The 21,899-nt window shown below is 40.7% G+C and overlaps 1 protein-coding gene across 1 annotated transcript in view; it reads left to right on the top strand.

Moving 5' to 3' along the window:
- The first annotated feature begins 26 nt into the window (after positions 1-26).
- Positions 27-21,899, top strand: part of SYNE2 (spectrin repeat containing, nuclear envelope 2) — a 165,656-nt gene continuing 143,783 nt past the window's right edge. The window contains exons 1-13 of the mRNA XM_010000671.1: positions 27-150; positions 9,547-9,608; positions 10,276-10,371; positions 10,624-10,701; positions 10,792-10,884; positions 12,052-12,233; positions 13,823-14,019; positions 14,483-14,583; positions 15,319-15,420; positions 16,190-16,327; positions 17,166-17,330; positions 19,185-19,297; positions 20,342-20,498. Of these exons, the coding sequence (XP_009998973.1) occupies positions 72-150; positions 9,547-9,608; positions 10,276-10,371; positions 10,624-10,701; positions 10,792-10,884; positions 12,052-12,233; positions 13,823-14,019; positions 14,483-14,583; positions 15,319-15,420; positions 16,190-16,327; positions 17,166-17,330; positions 19,185-19,297; positions 20,342-20,498 (1,563 nt within the window). The 5' untranslated portion in view covers positions 27-71. The remainder of the gene's footprint in view (positions 151-9,546; positions 9,609-10,275; positions 10,372-10,623; positions 10,702-10,791; positions 10,885-12,051; positions 12,234-13,822; positions 14,020-14,482; positions 14,584-15,318; positions 15,421-16,189; positions 16,328-17,165; positions 17,331-19,184; positions 19,298-20,341; positions 20,499-21,899) is intronic.

The following is a 21,899-nucleotide window of genomic DNA, read 5'->3' as shown; positions in this document are numbered from 1 at the left end:
TTTTTTTTTTTTTTTTTTTTAATAATAATTTCAGTTTGGAAATTGATTGAAGAATCTCCATAGGATTTAAGATGGCATCAAAGCAGTCATCTCCCTCAACAGAGGACCAGGTTTCCTCCGAAATAGATGATCTCTATCTGTCGCTGCAAGGTAAGTTACTATAGGCTTTTTGTGCCTTGTTAGTGTAGATTTTGGTCAAAAATCTGTGATTGCACACAAGTTGAAGGGAAGTCTGAGAAACCTGTTAAAACTAGTGTTATGATCAGTGTAGTTACCTCATGTTTGTGCTTCTTTGCAGATGTTTCTGTGTTTCATGAGGTGCTTCAATAGGGAAATGAAAAATAACAGCTCTCATAGTATTTTCTCATAGTATTTTCAGAGCTGTTACCTTCTTTGGTACAGATATGCTCACTGGTCCTTAAGCTTTGTGACTCAGAATACATCTTACTGTAAACTGTTTGCAAGGGAACTGCCAGCATGAAAACAGTTAAGCCATTTCATTAGTTTTCTTGTTTTCAATTTGCTGACAATTAGTTAGTTGCATTAAACTGTCTCAACGAGGCTATTAAAGTAAATGCAGTACTATTTTATTTTATTTGCTTTTCTGTTCTTACTGCTATATTCCCTGCACGTGTAGAAAGATAGCTTGTGGCCAAAACAAGTATAAAATTTTTGTGGCTTCTAAATAAATTTGTTACAGGTCAGAGTCTTTCATCCTTACTTGCAATGAGTTTTAACTTGCTAAGCAGGCACTCACTGGGTGTTTTTTAATTGTTCCAATTTAGTGGCAGCTACCTGAGCAGTTAAACAATAATGACTGCACAAGAGCTGGCCTCTCAGGTAGACTTTTTGGGTTTCCCAAAATTGAATTTTCTTCTGTGACAACTTCCAGGGAAGACTGAATTTTCCTTTAAACATATTCATGAAAACATTCATGGTGGCAATTAAGGAGGCTGGTCTGGGCAACAGGACTAGCACTGCTGGAAAGCCTGTCTTTGAGGTGTTTAGAGCCTGTTGTTCTAGGGTGGGTGGCCTAGGTCATGTTTCCACAGAGCTATTTCCTTTTAGCTCCCTTGTAATGAAATTACTATGGTGCTTAGTTGAGAGAAAATGTGTTTAAAACAGATGGTGCAAAAGAATATTCTGCCAAGTCACTTTTACAATCTATATTTGCACTAATATTGTCATTGAAGCCATGTGTTTTGATGAGTGAGTGTTAACAGTAGTCTCAAGCCAAACGTCTCTGTTGGTGAATTTTCTTCTGTTTTGCTTCAGTATTACATTTTCAGCAGAGCAAGCAAAAGCTCCCAGCACACTGGAGCTAGTGTGACTGTTGCTTGAACCACCGTCAGACACACATTTGTTGTGCCAGTCAAACAGCCTTCATGAGAAAGCCTGAGGGGGCTGTTTTCATGAAATGGGTTTAGAAAACACAGTTAAGCTTTAAGGCTGAGGGTGCTGAGATGAAGTTCTGTGGGATTTTAGAATAGAGTGTTATTTTGAAATAATATTAATGCTTTTTTATGAGAAGTCAGAATGGTGCTTATGTGTTGAGTAACAGTAGGGTTTTTTGGTCAATATCTGAGAGAAAGAGCCCTGCTTATTAACATTGAAATTACTAATTGCTGTAATAATTTCAGCTCCTAGGTTATGCAAATGAACACTGTGCAAATCTGGGGCCAAGCTGTATGTTGCTGGCTGTTGTAAACATCTGGAGACATCCCTTAGTAGTGGCATAAGCAATTTTTGTAGTGATTTATGATCCAACAAATGGTACAGACACATCCTATGTGTGGAACTGTGCAGCTGCAGCATTTGCTCTGGGTCAGACAAGTAAATGGCAGGCAGATTTATGGTAGCAAAGGTGAAATAAGAATCATAGAATCATAGTATCACTCAAGGAAATGAGTTTTTTCAATAATAGGAATCTTGGGATAAGACTTTCAAAGCAGCCAAATACTTTGATTACTATAAATCTTTGGGTTCACCTGGAAAAGTTTTAAAGAAATCTCAGATTCAAGGAATGGCTGCTTATAGCTGTTAGAAAAGCAGTGTACTTCTTTGGATGACTAAAGATGGATGTAAAACTGGTTAGTGAGGAAGTTACTACCTAGTAGCTCTAATTATTTTAGGAATCCTATTAATGCTAGTGGCTTAATATTGTAAAAACCTGCTTTAGCAGAATTTTTCTTAGTGGGTTTTTAGTTAGTTCAAGGATGAACATTCACTTCCTTACTAGTGTTCAGCCTAGTGGATACAATAAGGAAAGTCAGTGGAAAATAGGTAAAAATGTAACTTTGTTTCCGTGCACCTTCCAGCTAAATATTTTAAGGACATTTAGTGAAGCTTGAGAAACATGAATAAAATAAGTAAAGAAATTAAAGCATTGTGGTTTTCTGATGTTCCCATCTCCAAGCATTTTCAAATGATGACACTGGTCACAAAATCAAAAAGCTACAAGAATAGAAACACTGAAGTCTTTTCAGATTTAGATATATTGCTATTTAACCCCTTCCAGTTTCCTCACTGGTGTCTACAAAGAAGAAAGTAATGGTTACCACCCTCTCTCCCTGCCAAGAAAAGTGAAATTGCTATGAAGTTGCATTATGTCAGGACTTTTTCTCTTCCGTACTTTTTTTCCTCCCCTCTTTCCTAGTTGTTATGATAAAACTAGATCAGAATAAGATCAACATCAGCTGTGCCCTTTCCCCCACCTCCTCTCTGCTTTTTCTCCATTTTCTGATGCAGCACAACGTAGTGCAGCTGCAAAGCTGTTTTGTGTCCTTGCACAGCCACATACAAGTGAAAAGCTTGGAGCTGGATCTATTACAGTTATAGCCTATGGGGAAATATTTGAGGGAAGGGTTTCACCTGCCAGGCAGGCTGCAGACATTTTGGTGAACAGAGGATACTTGCTAGGGAGATTCTCTGTTGCAGTGTGTGAGCTGTATTTGAAACCTGAAGTCATTTTTGCTGCAGCTGTGGAGGGAGCAGGCAGGAGCTTGGGGCTTGGCTGGCAGTGAGCACAGGAGGAATAATGCTGGAGCCCTGTCCTGTCACCTCTTCCCATAGCTTCATTCCCATCATTGCAGTACGGGCTGACCCTATAGAGGAGTCCATCCTGGCACTCGGCCTTCTGTAAATGAAAGAGTCACAGTTGGCCACCAAAATTGTTTAGAGCAACCTGAAACGTGGAAGCATGTCCCTTCCTTTGGTGGGAGAAGGGCTTCCTGGCGATGTTTTGAGGATTGCTAGAGATATGACCACTCTTTGCTGATGATCCTGAGCATGGGATTGCAGCAAAGGGAATGTGCAGCAACTTGAGGTTGTGTGGCTGCAGCAGAAACTGAATGGGTTTTGTGCTGCTCTGAAGTGGGAATATTTTTTACTTTTGGGATGTAAATCTGTTTACCTGTGGGAGAATCCAGCCTCCACTTTTCCTCCCAGGCACAAATCCTTCCACAGCAAACAGTCCCTTTGTGTGGCATTTCCCACCAATCCTGTTCAGAACTCTGATTTCCCTTTTCTCTCCATGCTTGCTGAACTAGTTCAGACACAATAGAATGTGTTTTAGCTCTCTGGAGTTTGGGACAAATACCTGTTTTATGCCCTGCTTATGCTGCCTGGTGCCTGGGTGAGGAGCTGTTCCTTTAACTGCATGGCTTTGTGACATGTGATGGGGCTGGTGGCATTGGAGAAGCAACTGACACATGAGACTGCCTAAAAAAGAAACAGTCATGGGTATTTCTGTCTGTTTCACATGCCTAATGAAAAAGAAAATAGATTATATACTTGCATAAATGCGTTTGCTGCTGGATGAATTTGTATTTATGAAAGGCACTATCAGGTGCATAACTGGTTAAAAATTGGCATTAATTGCCTAAGAAGTGGGTGGCTTCTGGGTCACCTATATGGGGCACTGAAGGCCACTTATGTCCAAATCCCCCCTTCACTGTGGATTTTCTTTAACGTACTAGAAAAGCCACTTCAGCCCTTATCTTAAAAGTATGTTGATATCTAAATTATGTGACTGAATACTTTTAAGAATTTAACCTGCAGCCTCTGTCTACACTCCCAAGTACTGCAGTGCCTCACTTCACAGGCTGTTGTTGCAGTGAAGCCAGTGGTGATTTAGAGCTACTCCAGGATCCTGGCAATGAAAAGAGCAAAAGTGTTTAAGAAAGCCAGGAGTGCAAAACTCAGTGTGATCAGGCTTCCTGAGTTAGCAGCACTTCTGGTAAACTGGATAAATTGCTTTCAAAAGAAAAAGGAGGTGGAAAGAAATAGTGTTGAAAGGAAAGCTTCCACTTGCTGCACAGATATGGTTATAGTTAATTAGTTAATATTTATGTGATATTTGGATTTAGAAAGACTCATTCCTGTAGAAATATTTTCATCATCTTCATTGAGCTTTGGATAAGCTCCTTAATATTAACAAAAAATACTGTGTTTTTCATTGCTTAACACCACGTTGCTGAACATAAATGCTGGAAATAACTCTTTTCCCTGCTTTCCTGTTTGCAGAAAATGAAACTGTTACTGGGTGGAAGGAAAGGGACTATATAAAGGGCTGAGGGGGGAGTTGCTCACCCTGTCCCTGGGTTGGCAAGTATGTAACTGTTGTTCTGATTGTTCCTATCATTTACAGCATGTACCTGCTTGGTGTTTTAGTTCAAACCAGCAGTGCTGCTTTGAAGGACGTTTCCCAGTTATCCCTGATGACCATGCTTTGGTTCGTTTTGCTGAGCTGTGAGGGAGTGTGGAAATGATTGTTTTTAATGAAACTGAAATCAATGCCCCAAGAAAGTACCAGGGCTGTCTGTGGGCATTCAGGCTAGTGCTAGACCAACACAACCTTTTTTCCATACACATGTGGTGGATACACTACATCCTGAACACCAGCTCTTATGAGCTGCTTGTCTGTTCCTGGTGAGCTGCACTGCAGATGTAGCCTCAGTTGACCTGAATGGCGAAAGGAAAACGTAAAAATGTCACACAAAAGAGGTAATTCTTTGTGATGAAACAGAAATGGGAGGCTGACAGACAGGCTTGTGTTCTTTAGTTTTAAAAAAATTGTGGGTTTTTGTTGTTGTTGTTATTGTGGGTTTGTTTTTTTTAAGAAAAAAGCCACACAGTTGTAGATGCACTGGTCCTTGCCATAGAGAAAAACTCTTTGCTGTTTGGTGACATTATTTGGTGAGTGTAGACAGACAGACTGTCTTGCTGTAGTTTGCTTCCCCCAGCTCCCTGCTAAGGGAGGAGATGATGCTTTCTCTGGAGCTGCTGGCTCTGGCCTTGGGAAGGAAGGCTGAAAAGACAAGAGTGGAGATTAATTTTGAAATCTGGCTTTTCTGTATTGCTGTTAAAGGAAGGCTGCTTTTACATGAGAGTAAAACCATGGCTGGTGGTGCCCCTGGGAGAGTTCAGCACTGCTGTGGTCCCTGCTGTGTCCCCATGCTGCAGCCCTTAATGATTAATCTGCTTTGTAGCACTTGTTGATAGCTCATTACTGGATAAAACAGTCATTGTCCAGCAGTGTTTATTGATTTTCAGCTAGCCTACGTGACACATTGCTTCTATGTGTTATTCCTCTCTAAAGAGTTGTTCTGAAGATCAGCTTTAAAACACAGGATGAAATGTGATAGATTTTGGGTGTTTTCAGTTCAGCAACCTCAATGAGTTTTTGCCCAAGATAAAGAAAATGATCAGTTTTTTCTGATAGCTTCTTTATTCTGGGTCAGTGACATTTGGAAACTAGGGCAAGAGAAAACCAAGGTCACTTAGAGCCCTATAAAAAGGCCTAACAAAGAATCCATTCATCCTCATAAAAATAAAAATCTGTATTAATTAACCACGTGGTAGAGATAAGAATTTGAGAGCTTGATTAAATCATTAGCGCCTTTGAGCAGTAGAGTTGGAGGGGAGCTGAGAGGGAAAACATACTCAGCCTGAAAATTGCAGTATGACTTCCCTCCATGGGGCTAGAAGCACATCTGTACTGAGCTCTGCATCCTGGATGAAAGCAGAGGGATTGCTGCACTACAGTCCAGGGAAATATTGGCAAGCATGGAGTTTTATTATTAATTCAGGAGGAGATTTTATTATTGTTATTTATTTTGGTAGGAAAATAAGCCATATTGCAGCTGAGGAAGCAGCTGCTTGGAAGGTAGCCCTGGTTGGTTGCACTGGGCAGAGGCTGTAGCTTGGAGAGGGTATAAGGTGTGCTTAGGTGTGTGCAGTGAAATAATCACCTTGTGCTTTCACCAGGTGACACATTTGCCTGAGAGCTGCCCACGTGAATCAACACTTGCAGTATCTGGCCCACATTGCATAATGGAACATGTTAATCTGGAGGGATTGAACCAAAACAAGACCAAACATCCTCATTTTAACCATCTTTTTGTAACCAACCCCAAAAGGAAGTTTTCCAAGTCAGTAGCAGTAGTTTGTGTTTGGCAAAAGCTACAGCTGGAAGCGTTGCTGGCGTCAGGCAAAGTAGCTAATATTTGCTTTCTGTCCCTTTTCAAGTGCCAGCAATACCAGCCTTGCCTGCCTGATAAAACTGAGCACAGCTACTCAATAATGGCTCATTAGGTAATGGAACGGCACCCGCAGGGGTATTCAACCAAAGGGTGTGGTTGGGTCCTGTGCTAACATGAAGCCAGTATCTCCATGCTATTTATGTCCTCCTTGTGAGCGTTGTGACATTGCCTGGTCTGTGTGGCATGTTTGCACTTTCTGTTTTTCCAAACAAAACAGAGTTTGGAGATTCCATTTTTGTCGGAGTCTTTAAGGCTGCCCTCATCTTACTGCCCATCACAATCTCTGTGGTATTTTAAGAAAGCATAAACAATGCAGCAAGCAGGAGAAACTGACTGTTTCATGCTCTGACAGGATCATAGTATTGCAGGTTAGAGGAGACTGTTGAAAGATGTATTAGCTCCAGGATGCAAAACAGCCCTTGATGCACGTACTGTATGATTTTTTTTCTCACTGCTCACCCGCCTAGTGAAGCAGAAGAAGGTCTGTGGGTTGGGTGGTGGGGTCAGGAGCAGAAGGCTGCATTATCCTGTGGTGCCTTGCTCTGCTTTGTGAGCTAATGAAACTCTGGGGTTTGTGTTTACCACGTTCTCAGCACAATACAGTGTGGGACATTTTCCTCTGAGTGACATTTTCATGGGCAGTGCAGTGAGGATTTTTTTTTTCCCCAAGGACTTGATATTTTTGGTATCTTTTATTCTGCCCAGCCTACAAAAACATGCATATCTATTGCTGAGTAGTCTTGCACTTGTGTTATGTTGTCAAATTTGCCTTCACATTAATCTTCTGTGCAAGAACATGCTTTCAGGGGCAGAAGAGATTGTCCCCTCCCACCCCATCTCCCAGATTTGTTTCTTTTTGCAAGCTGGTGGCCTGGTCAGAGTCTCTTTCTGCCTCTCCCATGGGATGGGAGGATTTACCCCAGCTGGGAAGTGGGCAATGAGTACCCTGTAGCTGCCTTGCCCACCATCTCCCGCCAGGCCTGGGCCATACACACTTCCCTACCACCCACTGCTCGTCAGGTACAGGACATGCAGCATCCTCTCCTGTCTCATCCCATCTGTGTCCGTGTAGGCTCCAAGCCTCTGTGTCATCATGACCCAAAGCCTCATCCTTATGGCAGCCTTCCAGTAGCTGAAGGAGGCCTTACGAGAAAGCTGTGGAGGGAATCTTTATAAGGGCATGTAGTGATAATGGCTTTAAACTGGAAGAGAGAATATTTAAGTTAGACATTAGGAAGAAATTCTTTCCTGTGAGGGTGGTGAGACTGGAACAGGTTGCCCTGGGAAGTTGTGGCTGCCCCATCCCTGGAAGTGTTGAAGGCCAAGTTGGATGGGGCTTGGAGCAGCCTGATCTAGAGGGAGGTGCCCCTGCCTATGATGGGAGGTCAGGACTAGATGATCTTGAAGGTCCCTTCCAACTCAAACCATTCTATGATTTTATGATTCTCTGCTCTGGGCTGCCTGACACAGCCTCTCCTGCTGCCCAGAAGCATTTTGGGCCAAGCCTAGGGGTGGCTGCCTGTAGCCATGCAGGGAGAGGCTGGCATTGGCCTCAGAGGGAAGGGCTGGGACAGCCATGCACTGGCACAGGCCAAAGATAGTGGTTTGGGTGATGAAAATGTCAGTTCTCCTAACTGTATGATCTGAAGTGAGAGGATGACAGCCCTTCCACAGCTCCAGGCAGGCCCCTTGTAGTAGCAGTAGCAGTACTGCTTTTTAACGATTTTTTTTGGGAAGCCAACCCATAGCAGTCACAGCTGTTGTGGAAAGGGAGAGAAAGAGGAGTTTATGCTCACGCATGCTTCTGTGAGCTGTGGGCATGGCTGCTGGTGGCACCATGGGCACAGCAATGAGGCCTGAAAGCTGTGATCTCAGGGTCTAGCACCTCCTGCTTCTGCCTCAGACCTGTGTACAGATGTCCATCAGAGATGTATCATTTTGGTCGTGGTGTGTCTTGGGAATGGGGTGTTTTTTGTGAGAGAGCATGGGCTGGGACATTGTGTGATCTACTGGCCATGACTAGGGACAGGGCTGGGGAGCTGGTCTGTCTGCCTCTGGTTGTCTGCTCATGATCTGTTTCACCTCTTGGGGAAGCTAGACTTGTCTTCATTTCTGGTACCCACAAGCCATGGAGAAATCCTTTCTCCTCTCTTGTTCTCTGCTTTGATGTGAGAAGTGGTTTAAATATTCTGATTTTTGAAACACAGGCTTGAACAATTTCCTGTCCCCCTCCACAACCAGCGATAGTTTATCGCTGCATACCAGCCTGCAGGACCTGGGTGAAGAGCAGCATCTCTCTGTGACCGGGTCATGCTTTGGGTCCCACTTCACCATTTTGTCCTAGAGCACAAGCTCAAGCACTTTCTGCTTCCTTCCTCCTATTTTAAGGCCTCTGTTTGGCCAGATTAAAGGTCTGCATTTCCCAGGGAGGGCCCAACACTGCAAAGGATGCTGTTAAGGATATATTCCCCAATGGCAGTGTAATAAGTACCCACAGCCTTCAGTTTGGCAAGACATCCTGTTGTGTGCTTCATGTACAGGTTTGCATTTATCACCTAACCTCATCCTCCATCCTGGTCTCATCACCCAACCCATGCACAGATTTTCCCCAGTTTCAAGATGGATCTTGTACTGACATTTGCTCTGAGTCTTTCGAGGAGTATTTAAAAACATATGGAGTTCCTAGACACTTTGCTCTGTAGGATTATGTGTTCATGCTGCTGGTTGTGTTTGTTGAGCTTTTGGGACGACCTTCATTAGTTGCTCTTTGCTGTATCCAGTAGAAGTATGCTTGATGGTTTTAGAGGTCCTTGCAGTATTTTCTCTGCAAGCAGGAAAACATCAGCACTAAAGTAAGAATTGAGAAGGACTAATATTAAATTGTATCTTAATGTCTGAAAAAAACAGACCTTAGGTTTGAGATCGATGCTGTGTATCTTTTTAAGACAGAGAAATAAAACCAGATAATTTTTTCCATTAATGATTTTTTTCTTTTATTCCCCAGTGCAGCGAGAGTTTACACAGAAGAAGACCTTCACTAGCTGGATAAATTCTATATTGGCCAAGGTAAGAAGGGATTCTTTAGGAAAGACATGCTTTTTGCCTTTTTGATTTGGACATGCCTTATGGAGGTTAATTTTTTCAGTAATAAACAAAATCAATAGAAGACTTTTAGGTACTGCCTGGAAAAAAACATAGCCCCTGGAAAGCATTTGTTTAATAGTTGTAACAGCATTGTATTGGTGATTGTCCAAGAACATTTACAAGAGACAGTTTGTAACTAGATGACCTGCTATTGTGGTAAAACATGGGTTTGTGTTGTCAAGAAGTGGGTAAAAAGAACGAGGATTTAGTTATTCAGCTCTCTAGTCAAATTTATACTCAGGGTACATTAAGATGTGAAAATATGAATTAACTGCTTCTCTGAATTTCCTTTTTTTTTAAAGTTTTGGGTTTTTTTGCCACATACTCATTGAAAAGTATGAATATTTGTAAACGAGGCCTTCCATAACCCTTATCAAACTCAGCGGCAGGACAAGGGGGAACAAGAAACACAATAATGGGTTAGAATAAGCAAGATATGGGTGATTGGTTGCAGGATTTATATTGTAGCTTACTGAAAAAATAAAGGATGCTAAACATTTTTTAAACAGAGTAATCTGTGATGTTCTATAGCATGTTGAATTCAAAATTATGAAAGGCAGCGTGACAAGCATGGAAATTTATTTTGCAGCATACACCTCCTTCTGTCATCTCAGATCTGTATACAGACATAAAGCAAGGACATTTGCTTTTGGATCTCTTGGAAGTGCTTTCAGGTCAACATCTGGTAAGACAGAGTAATAAAAATATTACCTCAAATCACATCTAGCAAAAATTTCTTTATATGCTTAATTGTAAGCCTCTAACGATCCTTCTGGAGTCACAGAGCTATTTACAAGTAACTTATTCTTGCACCACTGACACTGAAACGAGTTGATCTGGAGTAACATGTGAATCTTTGCAGGGTTTCCCTTACCAAAATATAAAATAAAATTCACTTTTACAAGTGAGAATGTAACCTGTTCTTTTTGCTTCACAGCCACGGGAAAAAGGATTTAATACCTTCCAGTGCAGAAGCAACATAGAAAATGCTTTGACATTTTTAAAGAGCAGATCAGTGAGTATTAACTTCAAAATTCACAACTAAAGCCAGTTTAGCTGATGGAATATTTTCCTTGTTAACAATGATCCTTTTTTTTTCCCCTAGCTCAAGCTCATAAATATTCATGTCACTGACATTATTGAAGGAAACCCTTCCATTGTGCTTGGCCTAATTTGGACAATTATATTTCATTTTCATGTAAGTATTTCAGCGACGTAAGAGAGTTTTAGTATGAGGAATAAAGCACAAAAAATGTATTGACTTACATGGCTGCCAAAGGAGAGGAATTAGTACAAAGCAGATTATTTGCTGGCATCTGGAAGTGATGGCTCAGGGAGAAGATGCACCAGTGCCTCTTGCCTGTGTCTCTGAGCAGCTGGCTGCAAATGATGGCAAGGAAAGATATTGAGCTTTTTTTCCCAAGTAACCATTTGAAAAGTAGGCTAAACTTTGCGAGTCTGTTTAAGGTCTGTAATGATGAAGCTTCAAATAGAGCAGATAGTGAGAAGTGGCTCATACCCATCTCCTTGGGGCAGTCCCCCTCTTCAATGTTAGCTGTACTCAGAGTGTGTCATTCTAGTTACTACTTTTTTCAGTACCAGGTGCCTGAAATAACACAAAGACTGTTGTGATTATGTTTCCTATACAAGATACTGAGCACGTCTCTTGTGTGGCCTGAGGTTCTAGGGAGGAGGAGTGTTTGAAAGCGCAGAGCTTTGTTCTAGGACTGTAGAAGATGATGGAGTCAAACTGTCTTCTAGCAAGGGCCCAGCAGTGAACTAACCAAGGTGCATGGGGGGTTAACTAGCCACTGAGGCTCAGGTGAGAGCCAAGAAGCAAAGTTATTTAACAGTGTTAGATGTTTTTTGGGGAAGGTGCTTTGGTGCTGAAAGGTTCTTGTGCTGCACATAGCTGTATGCGTTACCTTTTTACTTAAACCAAGCTTCTCTAGCCAAATGTAGCCCTCTGAGGTCTGTTGAGTAGGTTTTCCTGCACTCTGAGTGAGCAGGCAAACCCCAAGCATGCCTAATACATGACACTGTTGACATCAGAAAACACAGCTGCCACCAGCTGCTTTCACTGGCAGGAGGCATAGAAAAGCTCATTGAGTGAGAAGGTCCCTTGATTCCAGTGCTGGTACCCATAGTATAACTTGGAAGTCTTTGTGAATATTTCCTGCCAAAAAAATCACCTCAAGATGGGAGTTCAGCATGAAATAACTTGTCTTGAACAGATAAAACCCTCTGATTGAATCTTTGGGGGCAGGGAACTGCTGTATTTCAAACCTTCTCTCTGGGTTTCTGCTGTTCATGTGTTGGTAATTTTTCCCTGAAGCCTGATTAACTCTCCCATCATCTCTGACAGATTGAAGAACTTGCCAGGACACTTGCCTGTGCTTACAATCAGCCCTCGCTTGATTGTTCAAGTGCTGTTGACTCCTCTCCAAAGGCAAGTCGGTCAGCTAAAAAAAGTGCTAAAATTAAGGAACGGTGGAAGATGTCAGCTACAAAGGCTCTTTTGTTGTGGGCAAAAGAACAATGTTCACTGTAAGTTCCATCCAAGACTTATAAACAGTATGTTACATGTTGTATTTGCTGCTTTCCTCTAAATCTGGTGTTTTCCCATTTTTTAAAAAAATTACTTGGTGACAGAAAATCCTTTGGATTTCAGATGTTGTTACCAGTACTTTTAGCATCAGTCAGGCCCTAAATGTTTTGGCATGAGCCCTTTAAATTGAATAACATGAAGCTAATTTGACTAACAAAGTACCACAATATAAATTGAGCTGTTTGGCTTTTAGCTTTTAGGGGCTTCTGTGTTGATGTCTAGTGAAACGCTTGTAGAGTTTAATAGTTTTAATCCTCACGGTTGGCTCTGGCTAACAAAGTTTCAAGAATGATTTTTTTGTTTTTAAGTGGAAAATGTAGGTTTTCTAGGATTCCTACATCTCTTGTTTTTCTGTCAAAATGCTGCATGATCCCTGAGAAGGACCCTAGTCCCCAAGTCTAACAAGATGTTTGTTTGTGCTTGATGTGCAGACAGCTCTGTTGATTTCTGTGGGAGTATTTACCATGCACAACCTAGAGCAGTTACCAGGTATTCCTTGCAGAGGACAGGCTTTACACTTTCTTCAAGGGCTACTCGTTCACTCCATGACATATCAAATATGTTTTTAAAATAGTGTCAGCCCTTTCTCTCCAGCTTTTTGTTTGCTTTATGTTCTAATAACATTCTGATAATATTCCCTGTTGCTAATAGGAGATAAAGGCCTTCATCAGCACATTAGTCTTTCTGCTGGGAGAATGTTTTCAGGCACCTTTTAGCTGTGTTTTATCAGGACAAGATTGGCTGGCTTGTAACAACCAGCTCTTTGTCCATTGCTGTCTGTTTTATAGCATCCTTTTTTAATAATGATTACATACTGAGTGGTTTTGTTATCAGTGAAACCTATAGTTTTTGGTAAAAGAAGAAAGGTTCTGAGTCCTGGCTTGTTTTGCAACTGAATTTGATCACCTGAAACCCCACATCTTTTCCATGGTGTAACATACTGGTGACATATGGGCTGTTTCTGGAAAGCTGTCACAGAATTCACTGCCACAATGAGCTGGGCACCTTCCAGCACTGTCCAGGCACTGCTTAGTAGAAGATATTTTGAAGACACTAAGCCAAATATGAGAAAAAGAAACATTTTTTTCCTTTCAGTAGTAGATCACTTTCAGGGTCTGGATTTTCTAAAATGCCAGAGGTGGTTCCAATACTCAGTACCCTTACAGACAAATACTTACATGTTCTTCAGTGCTTTGCTTGTTGTTTTTCCATCCTATAGAAAGCATAGATATTGAGTACAAAGGTGATGTTTAGAAAGGATGTTGGATCAGCAGGGTTTTATGCAACATAAGATAAAAACACTGAGTCATTTTGCAAAACAGGATAAAAATATGGAATTGTAGCAAATGGTAGTACTGGCTGAAGTCTGACCCAGCTGCTTCAGAAATTCAGTAGCGAGGTTCTCCGTAGAACTTGATTTTGGCTCACACTCCATTTTACTGAATTTATATTCTATTTCTAAGTTTGTACTTAGGCCATCTGGGGAACTGACTTAAACATTTTCTTTCTAACCCCTTTTTTGGGGTAGGCACGGCACTACCAATGTGACTGATTTCAAGACAAGCTGGCGAAGCGGACTCCCCTTTTTAGCCATCATCCAAACCTTACGACCAGGTCTGGTTGATTTGGAGAAGGCAAAAACTAGAAGCAATAAAGAAAACCTGAAAGAGGCTTTCAGAATTGCAGAACTGGAGCTGAACATTCCACGGCTTCTTGAACCTGAAGGTAAATGGTTTGCTTTTTTGAAACTTTTGTTATCAGGAAGATTACTTTAATCCTATATGTGTTGTCTTGTAATACAGGAAAAAGTAAGGCTGTGCTTAAGTTTGAGATGGAACATTGATCTTTACTGTAAGGCTCAGACCTGAGGTTCTTTATTTTATAACACTGACTGTACTTAGGACTTATAGAACATCTGAATTGGCAGCAAACGCAGGAACAATTTGCAGAATAAAGGCTCTGAAACTTTCCTGTTCATGGGAGAAACTTTTCATTAGTTTATGAGGTTATATTATAGTATTCCCAAAGAAAAAAATGTTCATTACATATTAATTTCTGTCAATGCTAAGTTAACTGAGCTGCTGCAAAATAAATATGTTTATGGTCATGTGTTTTAATAACTGCAGTATAGTGTATAATTATGTGATCAGGCTGCATAATTATGTAAATGATGTATTGGCTTTTGTAGATGTTGACATTATGAATCCGGATGAAAAATCAATCATGACTTATGTGGCTCAGTTTTTGCAATACTCCAGGAATTTGCCTGAGACTGAAGAAGACACGCAGGTATGTCATGTGGTTTATCGCTGAGGCATTTTTGAATGAATGTGCCAAGAATATCAGGATTTTCTTGGCACAATTTAGAACTTGAAGTAGATGCTCTGATTCAGCTTCTGACAGGGCTGAATGGACTTGAACATTCTCATGCTCCTGAGTGATAGACAGCACTCCATTTTTGCTGATACAAGTGGAAGTGCCATGGAGGTTGCCTTGTTATTTCATTTAACTATTACAGAGGACATTTTCAATCCTGGTTGTCTTCACCTGTGCTCTAATGTCTGGATGTAAATATTGGGGTAGAGGCAGATAGATTTGCAAAAATGATCAGAACCCAGCTTTAAATTTAATAGCTCACATGTAAAATGGACAGAATTTGTGACTCACAGATCATACTGGTTGGAAAACCTAATATTCTATTATCTAAATTCTCCAATGAGAGTTTATGTATTAATTGGTTAGTTGCATATCTCCATTCTAATAATCTCCTTTTGATAGGACTGCAATCAGGCTCTTCTTTTAATATTCTTTCATATATCCAGATGCCAGGTTTACAGCTTTGGCCTTGGCCTATAGTAGTGCCTGACCCAAAATGCATTAGGGTCCCCAGGAATTACTACTTGCTTTTCAATAGCTTTGAATGTGGTTTATCATACGCTCAATGTGTGTTGTTTTATGGCACAATGTAAACTAAAAACAAGGCTTGCAAAATGGAAAAATGACATTTTCTGCTCTGATTATCAGGAAAAAGTGAGAGAGGCCATGAGCTGGTTGGCTGCACAGGAGCAGAAGTTAGCGAAGTTGATGCTTGACACAGAGAATGAAACATATTACCAGAAGTACAAAGTAAGTTGTATTTCATATTTAACTGCTTTTGCAAGAAGAAATGTTAAAAAGATTCCTAGGAACATAGTTTTTCATCTTCATTGCCTAAACGGAACTGTTAAATAAATTTTTAAACAAGAGTTGGAAATCTGACAATGAATTTGGTAAATGCTCTCAACTAATTGCAGGGAGGATAGGATGCAGTTCTTTCTGTTAGGAAACAGGTATATGCTGCTTGGTTTCTGAGCAGAGCAAGGGTTTTTTGGAGAGAGTCAAGTAGTGTCTTTCAATTAGTTGACACAGTTGAAGACTTGAACAAGATTCAAGCACATAGGCCATTTACAGGGTCATCTTTGCCATTTCTTAAAGAATAATAAAAGTAGGTTTTACCCAACTAATGTAGAGGAGTAGTTGAAATGTTTGCTGTAGATTGTGCCTGAAGTAAAATGTCCTTTGGTTTATATTGTAGCCAGAGGTTGTAATAAAATGGCCCATGGGGGACTGTGAGTGGAGGAATTTTCACTTTCTTTTGGTGGGAGGGGAGAGCCATGTCTTGGCTGCACTGACATCATATTAAATACAGATTTTATTAGTGATTGGCACCTATAATTTCAGAGCCAAGTACTGCCTGGAGACAAGTCTGCCTCTTTCCTACTATCTTGCCTTTCCATGCATCACACCCTTTGAAGTTAATGGAAACCACACTGGTGTGTTCAAAGGCAGTACTTGACTCTATGGGTTTAACATCTGAAGTCTTCTTCTATTAATTACTCTTCCTTTGTATCCCTAGGAAATGATGTCATTCATGGAAACATTTAACCAAGGAAAAAAACCCTTTCTGCCTGTGTTGTCATCAAAAAGAAGTGAAGCTGAGCTGAGTGAAGACCAGCAACAGATGAGAGAAGAGTGGAACAAACTGATCTCTCAGGTCAGAGGCATTTCTCGCTCGCTTTGTTACCAGCATGAGCCTATTTGATGAAGAATTAGAGAAGCCTAAGTCTACCCCAGGAACAGGGAAAAGTGGGGAGGTGATACTTTAATTGGGTTGATAAAAGTGGTATTCACCCTGACCCTGAAGTCCAGACAAACTGGGTGGTGCACAGTGCCCAAGAGGAGGCAGAAGGTGTTTGTGCTACCCTCTGCCTCCTCAGCCTCAGCACAGTGAGATGTCTGTGAAAAATCTCTTGCATCTGATTATCTTTGAGCACTCTTCTGATCAAAGTTTTTGGCCTATTTATGCTTAAAAGGTTCTTTTGGGACATAATCATGGCTTGGATAATGATGCAGCTGGGAAAAGTGTGTTAATATGTTCTTTCCTGTGGCACAGATAGTGCTTTGCAATGAGGTTGACTCTGCTGTCTCCTTCTACCACAAGTGGGATATGTTTGGCCTTGCCGGTAATTGCTCTTCATGGAAGAGGTGTTTTTTCTGTCAGCACCATGAGGGAAAGCTGTCCCTGTTTCACCTCTCTTTTTCAACTAGTTGACTATAAATTTCCTTGTTGCTGGGCCTTGAGATGGTCACCAGCCAAGGATATAGTAACTGCCAAGTTCTCTGTAGAGTTGCAGAGGTTACAGTCTGGAAAGATAACCTGTCCCTCAGGTAAACATAGCTAGCTCCTTTTCTGTATGGTGACAGATTATTTTGGTTTTTTTTTTTCCTTTTTTTTTTTTTTTCCCCTGGGTTATCTAGAACATCAGCCTGTGGAGCATATGTCAGTATCTTGAAGATGGGGGAAAATTTAATCACTTGTTTTCCTGTTTAAGATTAATGAATGGAAAGCGAAGCTGGACCAGATGTTGCCCTCCCCTCTGGATAGCATTGAGGCCTGGCTTCAGGAGGTAGAACATCTGCAGACAGAAGATTTGCCTGATTTGCAGGACCCATTTAAAGCAATGTTTGTCTTCAGGGAAATAATTGTAATATTTAAGGTATGCTGATCACAAAGGAACATGCTTCAGTCTGACCTAGCAAAGCACTTGTTGTGGAATTAGTATTTGACATCTTGGGAAGCAGTGTGCATATATTTATCTTCTAAAGATGAAAAGCTCTTCTGAACATACCTTTGAACAGTGATGAGTTTAATTAAATACCTGCAACAGTCTATAAGGAAGGTTTCTTACCTCACTGGAGATTAGAGTACTATCTGAATGAGTAAATTACTGCATTCTTTTTAATGTGGTTCCTGCAACTTTCTTGTTTGTTAGGTAATAACTCAGGGTAATTGCACCCTTATCTTTAAATCTGTGCTTCATGCATACCTATTCAGAAAAGCACGTGGGCTCAGGGTGCATTCCAGTCAGTTCATGCAGTTTGTGTGCTTAAAGTTAAGTGTTTGCCGAGTCATTCTCTACTTCCATTCAAAGCAATGGGAGATACTTTGGTGCCTCATTCTGTGCAAGTTATTTATTCTGATCTTGAAATCTTTACATTGGTAATAGTTCAAACGTCTTTCAAGTTTGAAAACTTTAAAAAGAGTAGCTGTACTGATGCCTGTGTTTTCATTATAGTGCTGTATTTGGGTTTTTTTATGAATAAGGGGAAAGCTGGATGTTTTTGTGACATGTACTTAGAGAGAATTTGAAAGAGTGGGAAACAGAGGTTCATGTGAGTGGCTTGACAACCCCACCTTTTTGTACTGTTGCTAGGTAATTCCTTATATGAGAGATGGCTTTTTAACTGCTAGCAGCTTTGCCAGAATTTGACCATTTGATCTATGATTTTTGTTGTTCAGCTTGAGTAGTTAAAGCATTTCTAAGAATGAGACAAAGAGATGTCATTGGTTTAGAGGTTTCTTTTTTCCTGTGGAACACGTAGATAATATTGTTAAGTTCCTGAAGAAGAAACCCAAGATATTTAATTTCTGTAAAATCCACTTTTTCTGGTGGGACGACATTCTCCTGGAATATTTTTTCCCTCTCCTTCCTCTAGTCAGTTCTTCTATTGAGTCTCACATAGGAATCTTGTTGCCAGGGTGGTGCCTTATAATGGAAATTTTACTTTCTCTTAAGATCTAGGAAATGACCCATGAGCACTTATAACTGTCTGACTGGAATAGTATTAAGATTGCAAAATTAAGTGTTTAAAATTTGTGCACTGTTTTGGGAGTTGAGGGCTGCCCCAGGATTGAGCCATTTTCATTATCATGCTTTGGGGCAGGTTTTATTACAGAAAAAGGAACTTTCAGCATGTTTCTTTATATGCTGTTTATTAATATGGTAATCTTCTGTGCAAAGCGTTTTATGCTTTCTTTTTAAGTTAAGAATTTAACACTGAGACATATGCCCATAAAATATTTCCCAATTATGTGACACTAGTCATCAGAGGGTTAGTGTGATGTGCATCTAATGGTATTAGAAGGACCATTCAAATAAAGTATTATGCAAGTGTGACAAAACAGACTTATTTGCTGTCAGTCTTTGCTAACACATAGCGAAGGACAACTTAATATCCTGAAGCTGTTAGAATAGCACTTTTTTTGTCCTAAAGATGATTGTAAAATTGAGGAAAAAGGTGATAGCATGGGTAGTGTAGATTCATGTTCCTTCTATTTAACTAGATGCATAGTGATAAGAGAAATCATGTGGTACTACACTAAATATGCACTTTAGAATGTGATGAGATAAGTACTTTCATTGCACTTTAATGAGTAAAGACACTGGAAGACTGTCTTATGCTTACTGGTTCTTAAGAGCTCTCACCCTAATGGCAGGTCACTTGCAGATTCCAGGTGTAATACTTAAATGAGTTAAAATGAATGACTTAATATGTCTTTTTCTCCCCAGGGCTTGATGGATTGTTTCGATTCTCACTTGAACACCCTTCAATCATTTAAGAATGAAGATGAGAACAATATGCCACTAGTCTTGCCTGAAAAGTTAGAGGAAATGAAAAGAAGGTTGTGATCCTCAAATCCCCTCTACTTTGGCTATTTTAGCTCTGCTATTTTGAGCAAAATATATAATTTATCCATGCCTTACAGAAAAAGAGCTTTTTGCACCTAAACACAGATTGACTGTAATGCAGAGCAGGCACATTCACTCATTGGTCTAATGAATGTCTAATTATGTGTAGAAAGTGAAGGTCATTAGCAGGAACTTTTCCAATGCCCTTTGTTAGTGGGGATAGGAAACACCCACTACAGGTGGGAGACGTGAGTATTTTGAATGTAAAAATTTCTCTGTGGGTGTGGATTATCTAATTTTTAATTTCCACCTTTTAAAATCACTGAGATTTATGGTTTGTGCAACAACATATATCTGCTAGAGGATATTTTAAAAATGACCAGTGAATTGTGTCTGTAAGCAGAGACCCTTTGACATGCAGGTAGCAGATGCCCCTTTTCTGGGCCTTGAAGTTAATTTCCATAAATTGAGCAGTTGGTATTGACTCAACATTGTTATTAGTTAAAAAAATGTACTGTTCACAGAATCAGAGAATCTTAGTGTTTGGAAGGGATCTCGAAAGATCACCTAGTCCAACCCCCCCTGCCAGTGCAGGATCCCCTAGAGTAGGTCACACAGGAACGTGTCCAGGCAGGTTTTGAATGTCTCCAGCAAAGGAGACTCCACAGCCTCTCTGGGCAGCCTGTTCAGTGCTCTGTCACTCTCACAGTGAAAAATGTTTTTCTCATGTTTATGTGGAACCTCCTATGCTCCAGTTTGCACCCATTGCCCCTTGTCCCATCATTGGACACCACTGAGAAGAGCCTGGTTCTGGCCTCCTGACATATTTATGAACATTAATGAGGCCACCCCTCAGTCTCCTCCAAGCTAAAGAGACCCAGCTCCCCCAGCAGTCATCTTCAAATTTTACTCCTGCCATAGCAAAATAACATTTATATATAAGTACTTTTGAGGTTTTGGACTAAAAATCTTACACATTAATGCCTTCTTTATCCAGTGATTTTAAGTCCACTTTTGAAACATTTCACTCTTTGCAGATTCAGCAATATCAATTTCACAAACTCCCGCACCTTTCTTGAATACCACTATGGACTGTGCTCAGCTATTGCCAATGAGATGATGATGAAGCTAAATATCTGGGACATGAAATATGGGACAAAAGAATCTGTGGAGTCACTGCTGAGAAATTGGAATGTAAGTTTAAAATGTATCACCCTGACAATAATTCTTCTTCCTCACCTCCCTTTGATGCAAGCCTGTGTGTGTCCTCATCTGAAGATGCTATGATAGTTGGCAGAAGTATGGTACACTTTTGAGACCTGAGATTTATGCAAAGAAGGACAGGTAGACTTCCACAGGAGCTTTCTTTACATCTTCTGATTTTCCACTGAATGACAGTTCTTTCTTCAGTTTGGAGAAATAGGGCGAGTTCTGACAGTCTGTAATTTCCTCTCTGCCCTTTTTTATTCTTTATTGGGAAGATTTATTTCTTTCCAGACTATCTATAGGGCCTGCAGTAGCAGCCCTTCCTTAAGTCAGACCTCTCTGGGGTAGTTTAGTAGCTGCCATCTTCAAAAACAGCAATGACCCACAGTCCTGCCTAATGCTGCCTTTTGCTGTTGCCTCTTCCTTCTCTAGCTTCCTTACCTCCTTACTCTTCATGGTGAATATGAATTGTCTTGTTTTGTTATATTTTGTGCTTAGGTCAGCTTCTGGGCTCATGTTATTAAAATGATGCCAGGTGTAGGTCTATGGGAGGGGACAGATCACCCTACCCCAAATACTGCCAAAGATGCATCAAGAATAGAGACAGAGATTAAATTGCTGATGGCATCAATTTTGCCCCATCTCCAGTTAATAATACTCTCCCTTAATTCCATCTTAGGGAAGATTCTAAAGAGTTTCTCAGAGGCTTTTCAGATTGGCATGTCCCTAGTTAAATTAGAGGGAATTTCATTAGCATCAGAACTATGGAAGGAGACAAGAAGAGGTTGTATAAATATCCATTTTCCTGGGGCAGTATTAAACTTAACCTGCGGTGAGATGGGAGTACAGAGTTAACTTGTGCTGAGTTTCTTGGTTCAGTTGTTTTAATAGGTACTTACTATTGTGTTTCTGCATCTGTGGTTCATGCTTTTTCTCAAGCTGTTAGAATACAGAGTTTTCTTTAGGAGTTTAAGTAAGGCTTGTTGCTGGCTCACCTTCTGGTCCCATCATGTCCAGTCCTGGCTAGGTGGTGACTTGGTGGCCCAGGTTTGTCATGGCCACAGGAGAGGTTGTTTTGCTGCCTGCTAGGTAGAATGTTTGTAGGAGTGGAGAGCTCTGGGGTGAAATGCAGCTCAGACAGAGGGAGGCTGAAGATCAACCCTCTTATTCCCTATGTGAATGTTTAAAGCAGAAGTCTCCTTCTCTGCTCCCATTTCTTCCTCTCTCCCCCTTACTCACAGATCTTTCCTGATCTGTATCAGGAACAGGCACGTTGATATTTCTCTGCATGCAGAAAGACCCACCTTTTGCTTTCATCACTTTTTTGACTTATGTGACCTAACTTGTTTCATTGCCATTTCTCAACATGGCTGTAGGGCTTTAACTTCT

Source organism: Chaetura pelagica, unplaced genomic scaffold (genome assembly GCF_000747805.2).
Source record: "Chaetura pelagica isolate M959 unplaced genomic scaffold, ChaPel_1.0 scaffold36, whole genome shotgun sequence".
NCBI classification, from domain to species: Eukaryota; Metazoa; Chordata; class Aves; order Apodiformes; family Apodidae; genus Chaetura; species Chaetura pelagica.
Note: the sequence above shows the minus strand (reverse complement) of the source record. Positions and strands in the feature narration are given on the sequence as shown.